A 21901-nucleotide genomic window follows, 5' to 3' on the forward strand; every position below is an offset into this window, starting at 1 on the left:
TCTTGTCTAGTGCCAGCCTTCGTCTCTGATGCCGTCTGCATCAGCCTTGGTGTCAAGTCCTCGTCCGGATGCCGTTGCATCGATCCTGCTGTCATGTTTACGTGTCAAGGCCCATCTGCCCTCGACCTCAGGCCAGGCCTGCTGCTCCATGCCGATCCAAGCGGCATGTCCAAAAGGGCTCGGAATGGTCGGAGGACCATTCACTTTCCAACATCATCCTGTTGTTGGCCTTGGGAGCTTGCAGGCCTGGCAGAGGGTAAGACCGTCAGTCCTGGTGGAACACGCCGTCAACCTTCGGTTCGGTCCTGGATCCATCTGGGGTCGGGCCGAGGCCCATTGGCACATGAAAACACCCCGTCACGTAACAGAATACAAGGCCTTTCGAGGCCGTTAAGTAACAATTTTACTAGCCTACATGCTAGTTAAATACCTCATCTTAGTCATACATACAAGATTGACCTTCACCAAGTACAGAAAGACCACAAATTACAAATATGGAGACAGAAACTGGAATAGAAACCCAAAAAAAGCCACTCTGCATGAGGTACAAAACTGAAGAAATGTAAACAGAAATATAGTACCTAACATAGTACTAGGATCTGCAATAATATACAAAAACTAATCCGCACAAAGTTATACCTACATTATGGCATGCCCTCAAATGGAACTGTTCTGAATTTGCTAGGGAGTTAGCAATCTGTTCTGGATTTGCTAGGGAGTTAGCAATCTGTTGTAAATCTGATGCTTGATGGGAGGAGCAATCTATAGAGAAAGCTCTATGTAGCGGGCTCCTGGAGAGGGAGGAGTCAGCAATCTTGTAGTGTCTCAGATATCATCTTGCTAAGGAGTAGCAATCTGTAATGAATCTGATATAGTTGTGGGTGGATCCCTGGGCCGATGGCAGATGACTACGCCCTCGGGATGATACCCCGAGAGGCGTTCTTTTATTAAACAGTTTACTAGAAACCACCAGAGGTGGCAGTAGTGAGCTGATATGTCCGGCAGGGCTGTAGTCCCTCAGGCACTGGAACAACGATCCCAGGATGGCTGAGCTGTTGAGAAACTGTAGAAAGTGAGTAGGCAGAGTTCATGAACAGAATTAGATGACAAAACTCACGTAAGGTCTCAAGGAAACTCAGAAGCTGGAAAGGATTAGGCCCTCGAGGAGCGAGTACCTGGTTCCAGGGAAAGCTCTGAGAGAGCGATGGTAACTCACAATTGTTTGTAGCGGTGATAGCTTCCAGGCAGTAGAAAATCTTCAGAGTGTCCAGGAAAATGGGCCCTCGAGGAGCGAGTACCGGTTCCTATCTGTAATCTGAAAATAAAGAAAAGAGTGAGACCCCTGAGGAGCAGGTACCTCTGATAAGTCAGAGGAGGCAGAGTAGCTTGGATTAATCCTTGCTAACTCAGTTTGTTAGCGTTTTCAAAGACCTTTAAATATTGGAAGCAGATGACATCATCTCAGGGGGATGCCCCTGAGGTTCATGCCCTAGGCATCAGGACAAGATGACGGAGTTGCAGCGTCAAGCCAGTCTGGGTATGCCGGAGGGAGGCGGCATGGAGACGCCGCGGCAGCCAGCCATCCATCAGACCTGGAGGGAGTCGCCACAGAGATAAAGAGGGCTGAGTGAGGGTGTCGAGCAGCGACAGACGCAACAGGAACAACCCTACCTATAAAAAGGCAACACTACAAATATTAAACCAGGCCCTAAACACTAATACTCTTCCAATTAGGAAAACAGAAAAAGCCAAGCTGTTATAGATTGATTCTCAAACAGAAATAATTGTAAAAGTATATGAATAAATGTTTCAAAACAGCTGATGAACAGAACAACATCTAACAATTACAAACTCTTTAAAATTATTAAAAATTCTTCAAACACCAATAAAATATTTCAAAACAGCAGACACATCACATAATACCCAATAATTAAAATGGCAGTCATTTAGGAAAAATGAACTTAAAAAGCCACCTTTACTTACACTCTCCAGGAGTTCTCCTTCTCCTTTCCCTTGGAGGCCACACCAGAAGCAGCAGTAGTTGCTGAATCTGTCCTCACAGTCCTCTTCCTTAGGGATCCCAACCAGTCTCTTCTCTCTCTCAAACATACACACACCAGTCACACCCTCAGGACCAGTTTCTGTCTCTCACACACCAATCATCTCCCCGACCAGTCTCTCTCTCTCTCTCAGACACACACAAACACACACATATCAGTCATCTTCCTGATCAGTCTTTCTCACACATACACGTCATCTCTCTGACCAGACTCTCTCAATCACACAATGCTCTCTCTCTCTTAGTTACACACAGGCTTTCAGTCACACACACATGCTCTCTCTGTTTCACTTACTCACAACCTCTCAATCACACACATGTTCTATCTCACTTACACTAATGATCAATATCTCTCTCCGCTTGTGATGAGAAATCCAAATAAATGTACTCCCAAAATTCCGTGCTCTCACCCACTAAAAATGTGTTCAATTGAACTATCTTATTTTTATTTATATTACCAATCAGTTTTAATAAAATATATTGAAGAACGAGGTAAGTTTCATATTACTGGTGCATGCCTCTCACTTACAAACAGGCTCAGTCACACACGTGCCCCTCTCTCTCTCACAGCCTCAGCCAGTCAAAAACATGCGCCATCTCTCTCTCGCACTCACAGAAGCACCCTCCCTCATTCACATTGACACACACAAGCACCCTCCCTGACTCACATACACACCACCCGCACACAGAAGCACCCTCCCTGTCTCACATACAAACACACGCACACACATACTGGTCCCCAGCTGAATAGCTTGTCTTCAGCCCCGCCAGCCTGGTCTCGGGCAGCATCAGCCAGTAGCTCCGATCTTCGGCCCACCGGCCTGGTCTCTGGTGGCATCCAGCAGTGCCAGTCTTCGTTTCTTCAGCCTCGCCGGCCTGGTCTCCAGCAGCAGATCAGCAGCGCTGATCTTTGGGTCCTTGGCCGTGTTGGCCTTGGTCTCCGGTGGTGGCCAGCAGCACTGATCTTTGTTTCTTTGGCCCCGTCGGCCTGGTTTCCGGCAGTGGTCAGCAGCTCCAGTCTGCAGCCCTGCCAGCTGCAGGTAGCACACGACACACTAGTTGAGAATCACTGATCTAAAGAACTCCTGGTCTAGGCTGTGTATGTGTTAAGGGAGAAGACAGAAAAGAGCAAGGATCTTTGAAGATGTGATAAAATTCACTTATTTAAAGTATTATTATTGTGTTCTCCTAGGACAAGCAGGATGGTAGTCCTCACATGTGGGTGACATCATCCGATGGAGCCCAGCATGGAAAACATATGTCAAAGTTTCTATAAACTTTGACTGGTATACTGAGCATGCCCAGCATGCTACTATCCATGCATCCATGTGGGGGGTCTTTCTTCTGTCCTTTCTTTTCCGCGGAGCTACTGTCTCGTGGAGGTGGAGCTCGTGCTCCTTTTTTTGGGAAAACATTTAAAAAGTGAGATTTTTCGCTTTTGTTCTCCCGTGCTGTGTCTCTCTTCGGTTCCCCTTCTCGGTGAGTATTTTTTCATTCTTCTCCCATGCCGCCGGTTGTTGTGCCTTTGCGGTCCCCATTGAACCTTATTGTAGCCTTGGGCTTCCGTCATTGCCCCCAGTGCCCTAGGACTATGTCCCTGACAGATCCACATGATATGTGCATCCTCTGCTTGGGGGCATCGCACGATGTATGGGGCTGCGAATTGTGCGCTCAGATGACCCCAAAGGGCCATTGGGCCAGGTTGGATAAGATGGAGATGGTTTTTGGTTCTGTTAAATCCGAACACTCCACTCCGGCATCGTGATCATTGATGCCTAAGGACTGAAAGGAACTGTTCGTCCTTGTTCCCTTGGTGACCACTCCTCCCCAAGGCTTGTGGGGGAAAAAGGGGATTGCCCAGTCTCAGCATCCTCCAAGAAATTGTGGATGGTCTAGTGCAACAACCTCAGGATGCCTTTATGGCACTCATCCAGCAGGGCCTGGAGTGTGGGAAGCACGAAGTCCGTGCTACATATGATGTTTTTGAAACAGAGGGCTGAGTCGCAATGACCGGTGTTTCTGTATGGCATCTTGCCTGGCTCCATGCTTCCAACCTCTGTCCAGAGGTACAGGACTGACTGGCTGACTTGCCTTGCACCAGAGATAACCTGTTTGGTAAAAGGTCAAGGAGGTGGTCGCACAGCTGAAGGACCACCATGAGACCCTCCAGCAGTTGTCAGCCGGTGCCTCTGCTTCACTGTCATCTTCTAAGAGGTCCTCCCAGCCAGGGCCACGGAGACCGTTCTACAGGCCGCATAAGTACATCTGTTGTCATGAGGATGTTCCTGCGTGACTTCAGGTGTTTTCTGGCTGCAGTGTGACTGTACAGAGGATACTAGTGTCTTCTGTTTGGTCACTATTCTTCGGATGTCAAATGAGACTATCCCAGCAAGGATATACAACCTTTGGGATTAGTTGATATAAAACAGCTTATAATAATTCTACAGCTGTGATTCAGCACAGTTTGATTGTTTGTTGCATGGGCATAGCATTCTCATGGCAGGTAGGTGTACTAAGCACTGGAGTTCGGATTATCAGTGAGTGTATTCCCCATTTTGTGTTTGCAAGGTTATGGAGGATACCATTTTGGGCATTAACCTTCTTATTGTTTCTCTGTGGAAGGAAACTGTGAGGTCCAAGGTTGTAGTGAAGTATACTAGATTTGTGCAGGGCAGTGAATCAAATATACGTCATTCCAGTTGATGTTTACTTCTTTGTTTGCATCATGATTGCATAGGTGGAAGAGGCTGACATTTGGTTGAAGTTGTTTTATTGTTTGTTTTAAATTGTATCTTGCAATTATATTTGTTTTATTGTAATCCGCTTAGCACGGGGGCACTCCATGAAGTTAGCATGTGGCACATTTAAAACTAATCGGAGAAAGTTATTTTTCACTCAACACACAATTAAACTCTGGAATTTTTTGCCAGGGGATGTGGTTAGTTCAGTTAGTGTAGCTGGGTTTAAAAAATGATTGGATAAGTTCTTGGAGGAGAAGTCCATTACCTGCTATTAATTAAGTTGACTTAGAAAATAGCCACTGCTATTACTAGCAACAGTAACATGGGATAGACTTAGTTTTTAGGTACTTGCCAGGTTATTATGGCCTGGATTGGCCACCGTTGGAGACAGGATGCTGGGCTTGATGGACCCTTGGTCTGACCCAGTATGGCATTTTCTTATGGCTTGTTATAAGCAGAGAATAAATATTTTAAATAAATAAATGTCAATCAACCTAGGTAGTGCAACTGTCAGGCTGAATCTGATCTGGGCGAAGTCTCTTCATTGTGCTTCTATTGCTAAGTCATCAGTGTATATAAAGCTGCGTGTGTTCAGATAAATTGGTCATTCATATAGATATTAAAAAAGAGTGGTGCTAATACATTTCATTGTGATAGGCCATTCTATTGTAGGTACCAGCCACCTTATTTTCCTTCAACAATGAATGGTGTTTTTCAGTAAATATTTGGATCATATGGACTATGTTATGTCATAAATTTTCAAAGCTGCATTCCATGGGTGGAAGTGTCATATGCCACTGGGAGGTTGATCAGAATGACACCAGTGGTTTGGTATTTTCCCGTCAATAGCAGGGCTGAATTAGCCATGCTGTATGGGAAGCGTTGCGATCCCGAGTAGGCGGAGTTTCCTCAGCTGAGCACAGAGTTTTTGACTCTGTGTGGCTGCGCGGTCGTGTTCCTGCACGGTTTCCTCAACTCTTCAGTTTCTTTTTTTTCGTGAGCCGTTTTTCCTCTAGCTTTTTCCTGACTGGAAATTATTTTTTTCGTCGAATTTTTTGCGTTTTCTTTCTCAAGATCTCTTCCCAGATGGCTCCGAAGCCCTTTGGGTTTAAATATTGTCAGTGTGGCAAAATTATGTCCATCATGGATGGACATAATTATTGCTACATCTGTTTAGGCCCGGACCAAAACCAAAAGTCGTGTCGGGACTGCGGAAGTATGTCTCTGCGAGCCCAGCGGCACCGGGCAGCAAGAATGGAGAGGTTACGCATGGGCACTTCGGCCCCACCATCCTCGGTACATTCTTCGCCGGGACGGCGAAGTCTGGTAAAGCCCATCCAAAGCGGGCGTCCTCGCTGGGACCAGCAGGACTGGGAAGAGCCATTCCAAGTACCAGGCCAGGATCTCACACACCCTCAAGGCCTCATACTAAAGCCGGGATCCAGCAGAGGTACTTCGGCATAAGGAACCGGGGAGTGAGTCGTCAGAACCTGCGCCATCAGCGTCGTTGAAAAGGAAGTACAATGCTACAAAAATGAACGACGCACAGTGCATTCAAATTATACGGCGCATCCTCAATGCACCCTATGGCGCACAGATCATCTACGGTGCATGGCCAACCACACAGCGCATCTACGGTGCACAAAGCATTGCATGACGCTCCTAAGGTGCATGGTGCAAAAAGGATGCAGGTGCAGTCACCAGATCACAATAGATCGGACAAACATCACCGTAAATTGCACCATACAGGTTCTTCGAAGCAGATGACAAAAGAAAGTTCAGCAAGGAGACGGCACTCTAGAGGTTCATAAAAAATCTCCACTATAACTTCTGACGTGGATGTTGAAGGTCTATCTGCATCTGATTCACCATTATCAGGTCGCACACCACTCAGTGAAAGTTCTTTGGCCAGTCTCTCATCCGAATCTAGAGATAAGAGACACTGTCCTACCTTGCAAATCGCGTTATCAAAATGTATTCGTCCCTCTCCAATTATTCCTCCTCAGGACCAACAAAAAGGAATATCGCCTGAGGACATTTTGCTTGCGGCAATTCCAACAAAAGCCCCAAAGCAAAGATTACATATTCCTCCACAAGGTACTCTGGTGGCATCTACTATGATGAAAATCTCAGATATTCTCAGCTCTTTCTTCCAAGAATTAGAAAAAACTCAGCAAATACCACCACAGGATTCCCCTGATGGTTCTCCTATTTTGCCTCCACATGTTGAATCTTTGGAGCCAAATAAGGAACATACACCATCTCAACCACTTAGCCCGGGTTCTCCAGAATCAGTTCACTCTCTTGATTCTTCAACGGGAATGTCATCTGATCCTCTGGAAGGCTTACCTGAGCCTTATTCTCCTCCGGAGGACTTAACTTATGCAAAATTCATTGAGAATGTAGGCAGTCTTCTCCAAGTAGAAACCGGAAGAGTACTTGATCCCAGGGCTGAGATGCTAGGCATCTTAAAAATATTTGAACCTCCTCCTGAACCCACTGCTTTACCTCCACACTCTGTGTTGGAAAATTTTCTATTCAAAATTTGGAAAACTCCATTCTCAACAACAGCTACTTCAAGAAAAATTGATATTAAGTACAAGATGCGAAATTCAACAATTTATGAGTCTGTACAACTTCCCCATCAATCTATTGTAGTCGAATCAGCCTTAACCAAAGCTAAGCGTACTAAGTTACATTCGAACACACCACCGGGCCAAGAGAATAAATGTCTGGATGATTTTGGAAAAAAGGTGTACCACTCCTCCATGCTTACAAACAGAATACAACATCATCAGTTCTACACTACGCAGTACCTTTTTGAATCACTCCAAAAGCTGCATACACTCTGTTTGTTAGAGAACAACACACTTCCACAGTCTTTCTTGGACATTGAAGAAGGTCTCAGACGTTTACTAAGATCCATTTACGAGTCATTTGAATGTTCGGCAAGAGCGTCCGCTTTGCCTATAGTGGCCAGACGGATCGCTTGGCTCAGAGCCAGCGCAATTCACCCTGATGTCCATGAGAAACTCGCAGATATTCCATGCACAGGAGTCAATCTCTTTGGTGATAAATTTGGTGACACAGTCTCCCATTTGAAGGAACAAAGTGCAGCTGTACTTTCTCTTACAACACCTGCAGAGTCTCACAAATCTCAACATCGATTTTATCCTTACCATCGTCGGTATTATTCGAGACCATACAATAGACCATATTCCCAGTACAGACCTCAACCATATGTCCCACCGAGGAACACATCTCCACCTGTCAGTCAAAACAAACGCCGGCCCCTCAACAAAAACCAGATTCCTCTTTTTGAAATTAATACAGCCACCACCACTTCCAGTATTCAAAGGAGGACGCCTTCAATTTTTTCTCCACAATTGGGAATCCATCACATCAGACCAGTGGGTACTAAATATTATAAAAAACGGTTACCCTCTAAACTTTCAATCCACTCCTTCTCTCCCTCATATTCCTCCGAAGAGGATGATACAATCCCACTCCACATTCCTCACAGCGGAATTGAACAACCTACAAATTCAACAATCTATACAAATCCTCCCTCTTCAACAACATCATCAGGGTTTTTATTCCCGATACTTCCTTATTCCAAAGAAGTCAGGAGGTCTACAGCCCATACTGGATCTACGTCAACTCAACAAACACATACAGAGAGAGAAATTCAAAATGACTTTTCTCAAAACTATTCTACCGCTGAATCAGCCCAACGATTGGCTATGTTCCATCGACCTGAAGGATACATATTCCCATATACCAATTCACCCGTCTTCTTGGCATTACCTGTGTTTCCAGGTTCAGAATATACATTACCAATACAAGGTTCTCCCATTTGGTCTATCTTCAGCCCCAAGAATATTCACCAAATGTCTAGCAGTGGTGGTGGCTCACCTAAGGAAACTTTCGATCCAAATTTTTCCTTATCTGGACAACTGGTTAATAGTAGCATCGGATCAGTTTACACTGAGAGATCATATATTACGCACGATCGAATGCCTTCAGCAGTTGGGATTTCTTATCAATTTTAAGAAGTCTCACCTACAACCTACTCAACTACTTCAGTTCATAGGCACTCTCATAAATACGGTGGAACAGAGAGCATACCTCCCTCAAGACAGGATGCAGAATCTACAATCATTGGCCCACAGCCTTCTTTACAGAAACCGGGCATCAGCACGCCAAGTTCTACAACTTCTGGGTCTTATGGCAGCAGCTATCTATGTGGTTCCTCACACCAGACTTCACATGCGCCGCTTACAATGGGGTTTAAAGACTCAGTGGTCTCAATTCATACAGCCACTCAGCTCCAGAATTCAAATTACAAACGCAATGAAGGAGGACATTCGATGGTGGCTCCTTCTCAAAAATCTTTCCTCGGGAGCCCCATTCCATTTACCTCCTCATCAGATCACTCTGACCACGGATGCCTCCAACAAGGGTTGGGGAGCCCATCTAGGCGACCTAAAAACTCAAGGTCTGTGGACCCCTCAGGAATCTACATACCAGATCAATCTCTTAGAACTAAGAGCCATTTGGATGGCACTTCAAACTTTCTCGGCTCAGATAAGGGGATCAAGCCTCATGGTATATACCGACAACCAGGTAGCCATGTTTTACATAAACAAGGAAGGAGGGTCCGGTTTCTGGACTCTATGTCAGGAACCAACACAAATTCTACATTGGACAATAAAAGCCCATGTATCAATTCAAGCAACTTATCTTCCAGGTCTGGACAATGTAACAGCAGATAGTCTCAGTTGGATATTCCATCTGCACGAATGGACTTTAAATCCAGAGGTGGCAGAAAACATCTTCAAACAGTGGGGGTTTCCCATAATAGATCTCTTTGCTCAATTTATCCCAGCAATCAAAGGCTTGCTCCCGATGCCTTTCTGATTCCATGGACACCAAGCTTGATATATGCCTACCCTCCCATTCCACTCATACCTCGAACGATTCAGAAATGCATCCAGGATGTGTCAGACATGATTTTAATAGCCCCGGCATGGCCGAGACAGCCTTGGTATGCGTACCTCATAAGACTTTCCATTCATCCACCAATAACACTACAAAATCTTCCACATCTTCTGACACAGGAGGGGGGCTCCCTACTTCACCCCATGAATCAATCCCTTCATCTCACAGCGTGGAGATTGAAAGGCAAATACTGACTCCCTTAGGTTTATCTTCTCAACTGGAGGATATTCTCATTGCTTCACGAAAACCTTCAACCAGACATAATTACAAGGGAAAATGGCAGCGGTACTTGAACTGGTGTAGTCCAAAAAATATAAACCCCTTTTCGTCCACTGCCACCCAACTACTGCAATACTTGCACACACTTTACGAAGCAGGATTAGCCACCACTTCGGTACGAGTTCATATCAGTGCTATAGCAGCCTTTCACGAACCTTTTAATAATCTCCCAATTTCTAACCACCAGTTAATTTCCAGATTCATGAAGGGAATGATACGACTTCGCCCACCGGTGACTAAACCTCCAGTTCCATGGGATTTAAATGTTGTACTGGAACAACTAATGCTTCCACCCTTTGAACCATTAGACTCTAGCCACATCAAATATATGACATGGAAGACAATTTTTCTCATTGCCATAACTTCTGCAAGGAGAGTCAGCGAACTACAAGCCTTGGTTCACTACTCCCCTTATCTAGAATTCTACCATGACAAGGTGACCCTTCATCCTCACCCTTCTTTTCTACCTAAGATGGTAACATTTTTTCATCTTAATCAAACTATAACTATTTTTATGCCAAAACCGCCTACTAACGAACGTGAAAAGCTTTTGCACACGTTGGACTGTAAAAGAGCGTTAGCTTACTATAAGAAACGGAATCAATCAACTTCGAGGCCTTCTCAACTGTTCCTTTCTTTTAACCCGAATGATCCTGGACAACCAGTTTCAAAAAGGACCATAGCCAGTTGATTATTGCAATGCATACTTTTTTGCTACAATAAATGTTCCATTAAACTATTCACAAAGCCTCAGGCGCACCAAATCCGCGCCACTGCAGCATCGGTTGCCCACATGAACAAAGTTCCCTTAATTGATATCTGGAAAGCGGCAACATGATCGTCCATTCATACCTTCACATCGTATTATTTCCTCCAACAACAAACGACCTCTGATGCAGCACTAGGCACAGCAGTCTTATCATCACTCAAAAGGATATGAGACTGTCTACCACTTCAGGGGTTGATGTCCAAACTTCCAAAGAATGAATATACATGGACACAACCCAGGAGCTTGGGACTCCCATACAGCATGGCTAATTCAGCCCTACTATCGACGGGAAAAAGCAAGTTTGCTTACCGTAAACGGTGTTTCCGTAGATAGCAGGATGAATTAGCCATGCGTTCCCTCCCTCCTCCCTAGACAGTCACAAGTAGACATGCATATCTTCCTAACTTACCTCTCGCTTGGCTACAAAGAAACTGAAGAGGTGAGGGAACCACGCGGGAACACGACCACGCAGACGCACAGAGTCAAAAACTCTGTGCTCAGCTGAGGAAACTCCGCCTACTCGGGATCGCTACGCTTCCCATACAGCATGGCTAATTCATCGTGCTATCTACGGAAACACCGTTTACAGTAAGCAAACTTGCTTTTCTCAAATCCATCTTCAATGTTGCTGGATGAAATTCAGCATTTGGCCTATATATGACTTGCTGACCAAAAGCTGGCTTGTCTGTAAAGGAGATATTTTTTCCAAAATGGGTGAAAGCTATTCATAAAGGGGTAGATTTTAAAAGGGTTACGCGCATAAGTTATGCACGTAACCCTTTCAAAACCCCCCTGCGCGCGCCGAGCCTATTTTGCATAGGCTCGGCGGCGCGCGCGCAAGCCCTGGGACGCACATAAGTCCCGGGGCTTTGCTAGGGGGGCGTGTCGGGGGCGTTTCAGAGGCGTGGCCGAGGCCTCCGAAATCGCTCCCGGGCCGGGGAATTGCGTGGTGGTGACCGATCGGCGCAGGCGAACTTTCACGATAAAGGTAGGGGGTGTAGATACGGCTGGGGCAGTGGGTTAGGTAGGGAACGGGCAGTGCGCGCAGGGCTCAGCGCGCGCAAGGTGCACAAATGTGCACCCCTTGCGTGCGCCGACCCCGGATTTTATAAGATACGTGCGGCTATGCACGTATCTTATAAAATCCGGCGTACTTTTGTTTGCGCCTGGTATGCGAACAAAAGTACGCGCGGGCGTACATTTATAAAATCTACCCCAAAATTTGTAATGGTGGCAAAGCAAAGCAACTAACCAAAAGCTCTTTAGATCCAACAGGTCGTTACCCGGTTCCAGATGTACCACAACAAGTGTTTATCTCCAGATTCTGGATATTCACGCTCTTCTTGTACAGAATCTGGAGACAAACATCTGGTGTGGTGCTTTTGAAACCAGGTAAGGGTCCCTTGGATACCCTTGATTTAGGCTGATAGAAATCACTCAAATGACAAAAAAGTACAAAAATGTAACATTTATTTTTGTGTCTTTTTTTGCTTGAAATGTAATGAAAAAGGCTTACAGAAATAAAGTTAATTGTTTTCTTCCACTCTTTTTTTTATCCAGTGGTTTCCTCCTGCTCCTTTGGGCTTCCAGCTCAATGAAAGCTACCCTCTGTTGAGCAACTGCAACATTTGCAGGGATTTTTTTTATCCTCCCTATATCCCCTCCCAACTTATGTAGCCCGGCCTTTGCAGTGCCAGTCCTCAGCTGGGGACCACGCACCAGGGCTTCTTTTGGAACCCTGCAATCCTGGGCCCTAAATGCTACTGTCATGCAATGACCTGGTACTCCCCCTTCACTCCCCATGCCCTGGAGCTGTGAACATGGCCTCCACCGCATTCCTAGCCCCCAGGTAGTATAGGGAGCAGAAGACCTGACCCAGTGATCAAACCCTGACCCCTCCACACGGTCTGCCATGGAGGCATAAATTGGTATTTAAGAAATAAATTAAAAATATAATTACAGCTTTAAAAAAAAACACTGAATACCTCTGAAGTGATATTAATTAGGTTAAATAAATGGAAACCTGCAAAAAATTGTTGAAAGTTTTTTATATCTGTGAAGAAGCAGAGGAGTAAGAGAAATTTTCTTTATTAGAATAACCATGTGGGTGCCATTTTCACAGCTAGCCCTTTTGGCAACCTGTGCAACAATTTTTTTTTTTTTTTACAGAGAATATTTCAAGAGACAACTAGGAGCAAGTGATTCCCCAGCCCCACCCCACAGAGCTGTGTGGCACAGAGATTCTCAACCCATTCCTCGGGACACTCCTAGCCAGTCTGGTTTTCAAGCTATCCACAATGAATGTACTTGAGATAGATCTGCAAACATTGGACACCCAGTGTATGCAAATCTGTCCTCATACATATTCATTGCAGATATCCTGACTCGCTAGGTTTGTCCCAAGAAGAGTGGTCAGAGACCAGCATATTCAGCAGTTATGGAATGTTTTGTTGAGGATAATGGTGTGAGTGATGCTTTGCGAGCCCACACAATGACATTCAAGAGCTGCAATATATAACATTTTTTAATTTTGTTTATTTGTAGAACATTTTACATTTTATCTGAACCTTGTGTCTGCTGGAACAGGAAGCATGCTAACATTGCACCTGCACAAAATTTGATGTTAACATAACCTATGTTTTTTAGGTCCTGAACTACATTGCCATTCTTTCTGATGCACTTCACCCTTCCTCTCTCTTGCTGCATCTCCTCCTGGCTGTAGAACATGGAAAGACATTTTTCTTTTTCTTAAGAAATGAATCTCTTGGGGTTTACGACAAAAATCAATGCACACTGATTTTGTTCATATATGCATATTACATATTATGCAATGCTTCTGAATGTTTTTGATATGCTTAAAAAACAATTGCCTGTTATTAGTAAAGTTCAGTTAATGAGTCTCGTAGCCTTTATTCCTTGCACTGTTTTTGTTCGGCTGCAGGAACGGGAAACTCTGTACTGTACCAGTGAAAGCCATTTGACTGAAGAAAATGATAAGTTTACCTCGTGGATGGAAGACGTGAAGGCCAAAGTATCTCTGTCCGATGAAGAGTGGGAGCAGGAGGCAGAGAAATTGTATACCTGGTCTCAAGAGTTAACCTTGGAGGAGAATGGAATTTTGTCACCCTGATTTATTTATTTATGTTTTTTATAATTCGCTTGAAAAGCTGCTTTCAAATGCAATATCACTGCTGAGTGCTAGAGAAATAGTCAAACCAATTTTCAAATTTACAGTTAATTCTCATTTAGAGCATAGACTTGTTTATTAGTTGATGTATGTATCCTCCATTGGTATCCTCTATTCAACTGCTTTCTTCTAACATAACTCAGACATAGAAATTGAGCAAACAGATTTTTTTTAAATTAAGAAAGTAATAGACAATTTTACTTGTAACAGTCAGTATTTAGCCTTTAATTTAGTTTTGGGTCACCATGCTTGCTAGGATCATAAAAATGGACTCTTCCACTGTGCCCTGAAATAGGAAATGCTGGAGTGGAGTATCTGCCACTCCCCAAAGCAACAGGGATGTTTACTACCATCTATTTTACATAGTTTGAAAAGAAAGTACATGCAAAAGAAGCTGTCTGCATTGAGGGTATTGTTTTCAAGGGTCTTGGGATATTTTTAATCCAAATTTGAGTCAACGTTTTCATCCAAAATTCAAGCCATGGAGTCCAAGGGTTAGAGAGAAGGCCAAGGTTCAGTCAAGTCAAGTAGAGTAAGAATCCTTGTGATACATTTCATGAGCTGAAAAAAGTATTGGCAGTACTGGATCTGCATCAATGATACCATACCAAACTGGCCACCAGATAGAGGGTTCAAATCTCAAAATATATCTTAGTGATATATCCTGCTAAAGATATTCTCCTACAAGACAGAGGACAGGGATTTTATGCCTAGTACGTCCTGCTGCTACAAAGAAAAGGAATATTTAGAGTAATCTTGGACCTCAGAAAACTGAATCTCCTCCTCATCTAACTATAATAAAGAAGACATTTTCCCTGCACCTGCATCACCGGTATGCAAATGAGTGTCTTTGTTCTCCACCCCCTGAAAGGTTCCCCACCTCTGTGTCACCGTGATTGGCAAATGATCTCCTCTGCTCTCCATTCTCTGAAACTTGCCCCACCTCTATGTTGCCGTGTTTGACAGCAGGAAGGAAGAGAGCAGTTCTAGGAGCTGCAGTTGAGAAGAGGCTGTAATGCTGGCAGGCCCCCACCCTCTGCTAGCAGAGGAAAGAAAGAGACCCAGTGTGGTGCTGCTAAAGAAAGAATCACCAGGTATGGGGAGGGAAGAGGAGGAGGTGGTAGGAAACTGTAGGAAAGTAGAAATAGGAAAAAAGGAAAAGAGAGGGTGGGATAGCCCGTCCTTGGAAGGACTTTAATGTTAGTAAAGAATAATTTGAAAATGAAGTGTCAGGGAACAATATTCTCCTTCCTAAATCAAGGGGACTGGTTATGAACCCATATTAAGATGTATCCCCTTTGTAATAGAAGGACAGCCTTTCCAGTCATTTGTAGTCACATAGGGCTGGATTTTAAGATGTACGCACAGGCGTACATTTCTACGCGCAACCTGGTATGCACAAATATACGCCCGATTTTATAACATGCCACGCAGCCATGCACATGTTATAAAATCCAGGGTCGGCGCGCACAAGGGGGTGCACACTTGTGCACCTTGCGCGCGCCGAGCCCTAGGGGAGCCCCTATGGCTTTCCCCATTCCCTCCGCCCCCCCTCCCCCAACCTTCCCCTCCCTTCCCCTACCTAACCCCCCCCCCAACCTTTGTTAAATAAGTTGCGCCTGCCTCTGGGCAGGCGTAGGTTTCCGGCACGCAATCCCCCGGCACAACCGCTGTGCCGGAGACCTCAGTCCCGCCCCCGCCCCGCCCACTCCCTGCCCCTTTTTTCAAGCCCGGGACATACGCGCGTCGCCGGGCCTATGCAAAATGATGCGCGTAAATGATGGCTCCTGTCCAGAAGGCCCACCCCTTTTTTACACATGCAAATTTACTCGCAGTCCCTGATTTATGCGCATATGTTGCAGGTTTTAAAATAGTAAATACTCGCGTATGTGCTATTTTACACACACACATGCTATTTTCACACGCATCTTTTGAAATTTCTCCTCTAAATCCTTAGTTGTTTCAGTATGTGGTGAGAATTTATCTTTAATAAATCATACTACATCTAAATGGATAATGTTTGAAATTATTTTTGTTTAGATTTTTAGGTCTCCATTTAAGAAAGATATTGGTTGTATTTCTGACAGATGACAGGGTCCTTATCTTGCTTGTGTATTAATCTGATATTGGCTTGGTACTTTGGCTTGATAGGTACTTAGTAGGGATGTGAATCGTTTTTTGATGATTTAAAATATCGTCCGATATATTTTAAATCGTCAAAAATCGTTAGAGTCGATATTTAATAGGAATTCCCCCGATTTATCGTCAAAAATCGTAAATCGGGGGAAGGGGGAGGGCGGGAAAACCGGCACACTAAAACATCCCTAAAACCCACCCCGACCCTTTAAAATAAATCCCCCACCCTCCTGAAACCCCCCCCCCAAATGTCTTAAATTACCTGGGGTCCAGTGGGGGGATCCCGTTGTGATCTTCCACTCTCGGGCCACGGGTGCGTTGATAGAAAAATGGCGCCGGTGCTACCTTTGCCCTGTCATATGACAGGGCAAAGGTAGCGCCGGCACCATTTTGGTTCCTATCCCCCGACGTCACGAGCGTAGGAGATCGCTCCCGGACCCCCGCTGGACCCCCAGGGACTTTTGGCCAGCTTGGGGGGGCCTCCTGATCCCCACAAGACTTGCCAAAAGTCCAGCGGGGGTCCGGGAACGACCTCCTGCACTCGAATCGTGTTGCCTTACGGCCGGCGCCATTTTGCTGTACGGCAATATGGCCATATGGCCGGCGCCATTTTGCAAAATGGCGCCGGCCATATTGCCGTACGGCAAAATGGTGCCGGCCGTTCGGCAACACGATTCGCGTGCAGGAGGTCGTTCCCGGACCCCTGCTGGACTTTTGGCAAGTCTTGTGGGGGTCAGGAGGCCCCCCCAAGCTGGCCAAAAGTCCCTGGGGGTCCAGCGGGGGTCCGGGAGTGATCTCCTACGCTCGTGACGTCGGGGGATAGGAACCAAAATGGCGCCGGCGCCATTTTTCTATCAACGCACCCGTGGCCCGAGAGTGGAAGATCACAACGGGACCCCCCCACTGGACCCCAGGTAATTTATGACATTTGGGGGGGGGGGTTCGGGAGGGTGGGGGATTTATTTTAAAGGGTCGGGGTGGGTTTTAGGGATGTTTTAGTGTGCCGGTTTTCCTGCCCTCCCCGATTTACGATTTATACGATATTTAAAAAAACAAAACCGCAACGATTTGATTCCCTCCCCCCCCCCAGCCGAAATCGATCGTTAAGATGATCGATCACACGATACACATCTCTAGTACTTAGTATATAATTTAACTAAGGAAAAAGGATGTCCTTAATAAAGCCTTCTATCCCAGAGGACCTATGGCCTGTAAGAACTTTTAATGACACAATTTGTTTTAAATAAAATAAGCCTAGGTAATGCATCGTAATCAGTTACTGTAATTTTTCATAAATATATAATTTTAAAAAATCTGAGAATTTCTAGGAATTTTATAACTACTCTGATTTATACAATTTGTAGTAATGTAATAAAAAAGTATTTATTGATTAGCTCCAGATTGGTGATTATTTCGCCTTTTCCCATTTTGTTAACTGCTATAGATTCTTGTAGCATTTGTTTTCCAGTAATGTATGCCAGTTGTCCACCCTTATTAGCATATACTCAAATGGAGAAATTACTTACCTGATAATTTAGTTTTCCTTAGGTTTTAGTGATCCAAAGACAACGACAAACCTTTTTCATCGGAAAAAAATCAGCAGAACCAGGGGTCACGATTTGAAGCTCCAGGGAGGAAGACTCAGAACTAATGTCAGGAAGTATTTCTTCACAGAGAGGGTGGTGGATGCCTGGAATGCCCTTCTGGAGGAAGTGGTGAAGACCAGAACTGTGAAGGACTTCAAAGGGGCGTGGGATAAATACTGTGGATCCATAAAGTCTAGAGGACGTGAATGAAGAGTGGGTAGCTCGCGGGAATGATGGCTACTACCTGGAGATAATACCCTTATTCAATAAATATACACACGGTTAATGCGACTCCAACATTGCTCTAAGCTTCAACGGCAAGAGGAAATGTGGAAAAAAGGATTTGCATTCACAAAAAGCGGGAAGTAGCTTGCTTGTTACGGCGGTTACTACCTCAAACCAAATAAGCCTGATACTTCACTTTCAATGCATAACCAGCATAGCTCTCTGCTTCAATGGCAGGGAGAAAGTCTGATACTTCACTTTCAATGCATATCCAGCATAACTCTCTGCTTCAACGGCAGCGGGAATGAAGAAAAGTGGATCCATATACAGACAACAATCAACAAGGACTGAATTACATAGTCTGGGTAAACAAATAAGCATGGGTGTAGCTTGCTTATTGCTGCGGTTACTACCCCTAACTAGATTAGATGCAGCTCCAACACTGCTCGCTACATTAATGGTGGGGGTGGAAGGGAAATAGAACCAAAAGGTTACTAAGAGCCAAGAGTAACAGATAAGTATGTGAAAGAAAAAGGGCGAAGCTTGCTGGGCAGACTGGATGGGCCGTTTGGTCTTCTTCTGCCATCATTTCTATGTTTAAATGATAGTGTTAATAGCTGTTTGCAACGAAAGATATCATTCTCTATGTACCTTGGAAGGGCCCTTTATTAACTCCCTTTTGGCTCGTTGCAGTTGTACTGTCAGCGTGAGGAGTTGTTTATCTAAAGTTTTTTTCCTGTGAGCTACATAAGATATAATCTCACCTCGGAGCACTGCCTTAGCTGTTGAGAATTCGATAATTCAAAACCAACCCATCTATCTTTCAAATACTGTTGAAAGGATATGTCCTCCGCTAGATAATATAGATATTTCCAAATTAGAGTACTGGAGTGCCAAGGGAGATAGAGAGCGCCAACCATATGGGTGCATGGTCCGAAATGACCACATCATCAATCCCTGCCTCGACCACTTTAGAAAAGCTATTGGTACTCATTAAGAAATAATCTAGCCGGGCATGAGAGGCATGCACTCTAGATATGTGTATAAATTCCTTCTCGAGAGGGTGTAGCATCCTCCAGACATTGATGAGGTGGAGAGATGTCTCCAAAAATTGTATCCCCTTACTAGACCCACCCCGGGTTTTTGCCGTGGAGTCCCTATCTTGTTTGGGATCTTTGACAGCATTGAAGTCTCTTCCTATGATTATCATCTCATCAATATAGGGCAACAGTAGGACCTGTTTTTCATGAAAGAAGGAAGCCCAATACACATTGGGAGCATACACATTACAGAGAATAATCGGAACCTGATTATACTCCCCCTCCAGGATGATGTAGCGGCCAGCCGGGTCCTTGATTTATTTCAATATCATAATAGGTGAGGATTGCCGAATCAAAATAGCGACCCCTGCTGATTTAGAGGTCCCAGGTGCATAGTATATGTCACCCACCCACCTTTGCTTCAGTTTGTCATGTTCGATAGCAGTGAGATGCGTCTCCTGTAAGAAGACAAGATCAGCCGATTTTTTTATTCAGGGCCTGCAAGATTTTGGTCCGTTTAATAGGTGAATTAATGCCCCCCACATTCCAGGAGAAAAGGGATAAATTACGACTACGCAAGGAGGATCATAAACCAGAGGAATGTAGAAATGCAAAGTTAATTTTGAAAGAGGAGTGCACCTCCCAGCTGGGCCCACCCCCCCCCCAGTACACAGAATAATACTTGAGAAAAACCCAGCTTCAATCAATTCCAATAAGACCATAACAAGTCTAGAGATCTCTGCCCCCCAATCCCCCACATCCCATCCCCTCCCCCCTACTTCCCACATCTCCATCCCCCCTACCACCCCCCACTTTACTCCAATGTAACCCCCTCCCCTGACCCACCATCCTGGATGGTAGGCAGAGACCACACTGACACAGCGCCCGCCCCTCCCTCCCCCCCCCCCCCCATCCATGCCCACACACCATTACCAAAAATATGCTTATTTTGAGGCACTATATGAGGCCCAATGAAGATTACAGATCTCGGAACAGTCTTAAATTGAAATCAAACAGCAAAATAAACCGTCCCAGAGAGAACCACTCTCTTCCTGGTAGTCGGGGAATAATGACACTGACTACAGTTAGCAGCCATTCACTGGGTCCCCTAATATCCTGGTCCAAAGAGCCCAAAGTTCCACTAGGCAGAGAGGGACCCAGCGCAAACCACCTCCAGCAGAGAAAGTATAACATCAAAGAGTGGCAACGCGGCTAGTGCCAGTCAGTGCTATTGAAGTAAAGTTCTCCCTGGGTCTTCTGTAGGAAAAAAAGGTGAGCCCATCTTTGGTCCACGCAGAATAAACACAGTGTCAAAACAAAGCTTCAACCGTTGCAGAAAAAAGGAATTAAACTGGGAATCCGGTCTTGTAACCCGGTAATGCCCGCCTGCTGTTGATGGTAGTCAGTGATCCAAGCCAGACCAATGGGGTAGAAACCGCATAGCTTCTCGCCATCCACTCAGGTAGCCCATTACGCGTCCCCAGAAACGGACTCCGTAAAGTCTGGAGATATTGTTTAATGGACTCTACCTCTGTGAACCATTTGGTCCCTTGGGCCGTCGACACCCTCAGTCTGGCGTGATAGACAAGTGCCGCCCGAATGCCCCGTTTGTACAATTGAGAGCAGTAGGGCGCCAAAGCCCTGCGCTGCTGTGAAACTGCCAGGGAGAAGTCCTGAAAAATTAATACCGGAGAGTTCTCATGCACCGGCTTGGTCCCCTGTTGGACCACACGGATGATCGCTGCCTTGTGCGAGTAGTTTAAGATTTTCGCAATCACCACCCGGGGCTTGGCCTGATCGTCACGTTTTGGGCTAAGCCTGTGTGCTCGCTCCACTCGGAGGGTGCCCGACAACCCAGAGAGATTCAATGCCGACGGCAGCCAGCCCTCAAGGAATCTAGGGAGCTGATATTCAGCTAAGTGCTCCGGTAGACCAATCAACCTTAAATTTGCCTTCCTCGAATGATTTTCAAGATCCTCCAATTTTAGCAATTGCTTTTCCAATGCCAGCTTAAGCGTGGCGATATCCGCTTGAGCCACGTGGAGGCCATCTTGGTTGGCCGAAACCCATGTCTCTATCTCCGAGAATCTCCGATCAATAGCCGCCATCCCCGATGTAAGTTCCTGGAGCTGGGCAGAGATATTTTTAAGTTCCGGATTTATCGCCGATAAGACTGCCGCCGTCAGCTCCGCTGTAGGGCTTGACAGTAACAAGCCCTGATCAGGCATGCCGGCAGCCGCTTCCGGAATCGGGTAGGGCGTTCGGGCCTTCTCTCGCTCTTTTTCCTTTTCTTTGTCCGCGCGCACCGCCATCGGAACTAATTAATCCGCTGGGTGTTTCAGATGTGATGGCGCTGAAAAAGAGCCTCTGGCTGATGTTAGTGCCTGGGATGTGGAGGGATGGTAAAGGCCTAGGCACTAAGACGAGAGCTCACATCCTCTCTCGTCAAGGTGTCACGTGATCTCCCCTTAAAGCTTTTTTTTTTTTTTAAACTCCAAGACAGCTTATGAAAAGAGATCCTTCTCTATAAACTGCCAGAGAGCAAATAGAGTTTCTTGCACATACTGAGATCTTTCAGAGGGAGGAATCAACATCAATTTATCCAGATGGCAGCTATAGGCTGGATAAAAAGATGCTTCTCTATCTGGTCTCCTTGCCAGCTTTTCCCACTTTGGCTCCTAGGTGGTTTGCTGGCTCAACACAGCCATAGACTTGAATGGAAAACAAACAAATGAGACAAAAATTTAGGTTTAAATTTGTGGGCACCCTACAATAATTTCAGAGGTTCACAAATAAAAGAAAATGGACTCATTCATTGCATTTTATCCATTTGCTTCAAAGGAATGCACATTACTAGTGAAGATAATTCACTCTTTCA

At 45.2% G+C, this 21901-nt stretch overlaps 1 protein-coding gene and 1 long non-coding RNA gene across 5 annotated transcripts in view; one reads left to right on the forward strand and one right to left on the reverse strand.

Moving 5' to 3' along the window:
• Positions 1–15555, forward strand: part of C5HXorf58 (chromosome 5 CXorf58 homolog) — a 125999-nt gene extending 110444 nt beyond the window's left edge. For both annotated transcript variants that reach the window (XM_029603413.1, XM_029603414.1), the window contains exon 9: positions 13791–15555. In XM_029603413.1, coding sequence (XP_029459273.1) covers positions 13791–13979 — 189 coding nt within the window. In that variant the 3' untranslated portion in view covers positions 13980–15555. The remainder of the gene's footprint in view (positions 1–13790) is intronic.
• LOC115092519 overlaps positions 1–21901 on the reverse strand; it is an 85005-nt gene that overhangs the window by 32224 nt on the left and 30880 nt on the right. Inside the window, exon 1 of one of the 3 annotated variants that reach the window (XR_003857015.1) lies at positions 1217–1269. The exons of the other annotated variants lie outside the window; for them this stretch is intronic. This is a non-coding gene — a long non-coding RNA (uncharacterized LOC115092519). Of the gene's footprint in view, positions 1–1216; positions 1270–21901 lie in introns of those variants that run through there. 3 annotated transcript variants of the gene reach the window in all.

Source organism: Rhinatrema bivittatum, chromosome 5 (assembly GCF_901001135.1).
Source record: "Rhinatrema bivittatum chromosome 5, aRhiBiv1.1, whole genome shotgun sequence".
In the NCBI taxonomy this organism is placed as follows: Eukaryota; Metazoa; Chordata; class Amphibia; order Gymnophiona; family Rhinatrematidae; genus Rhinatrema; species Rhinatrema bivittatum.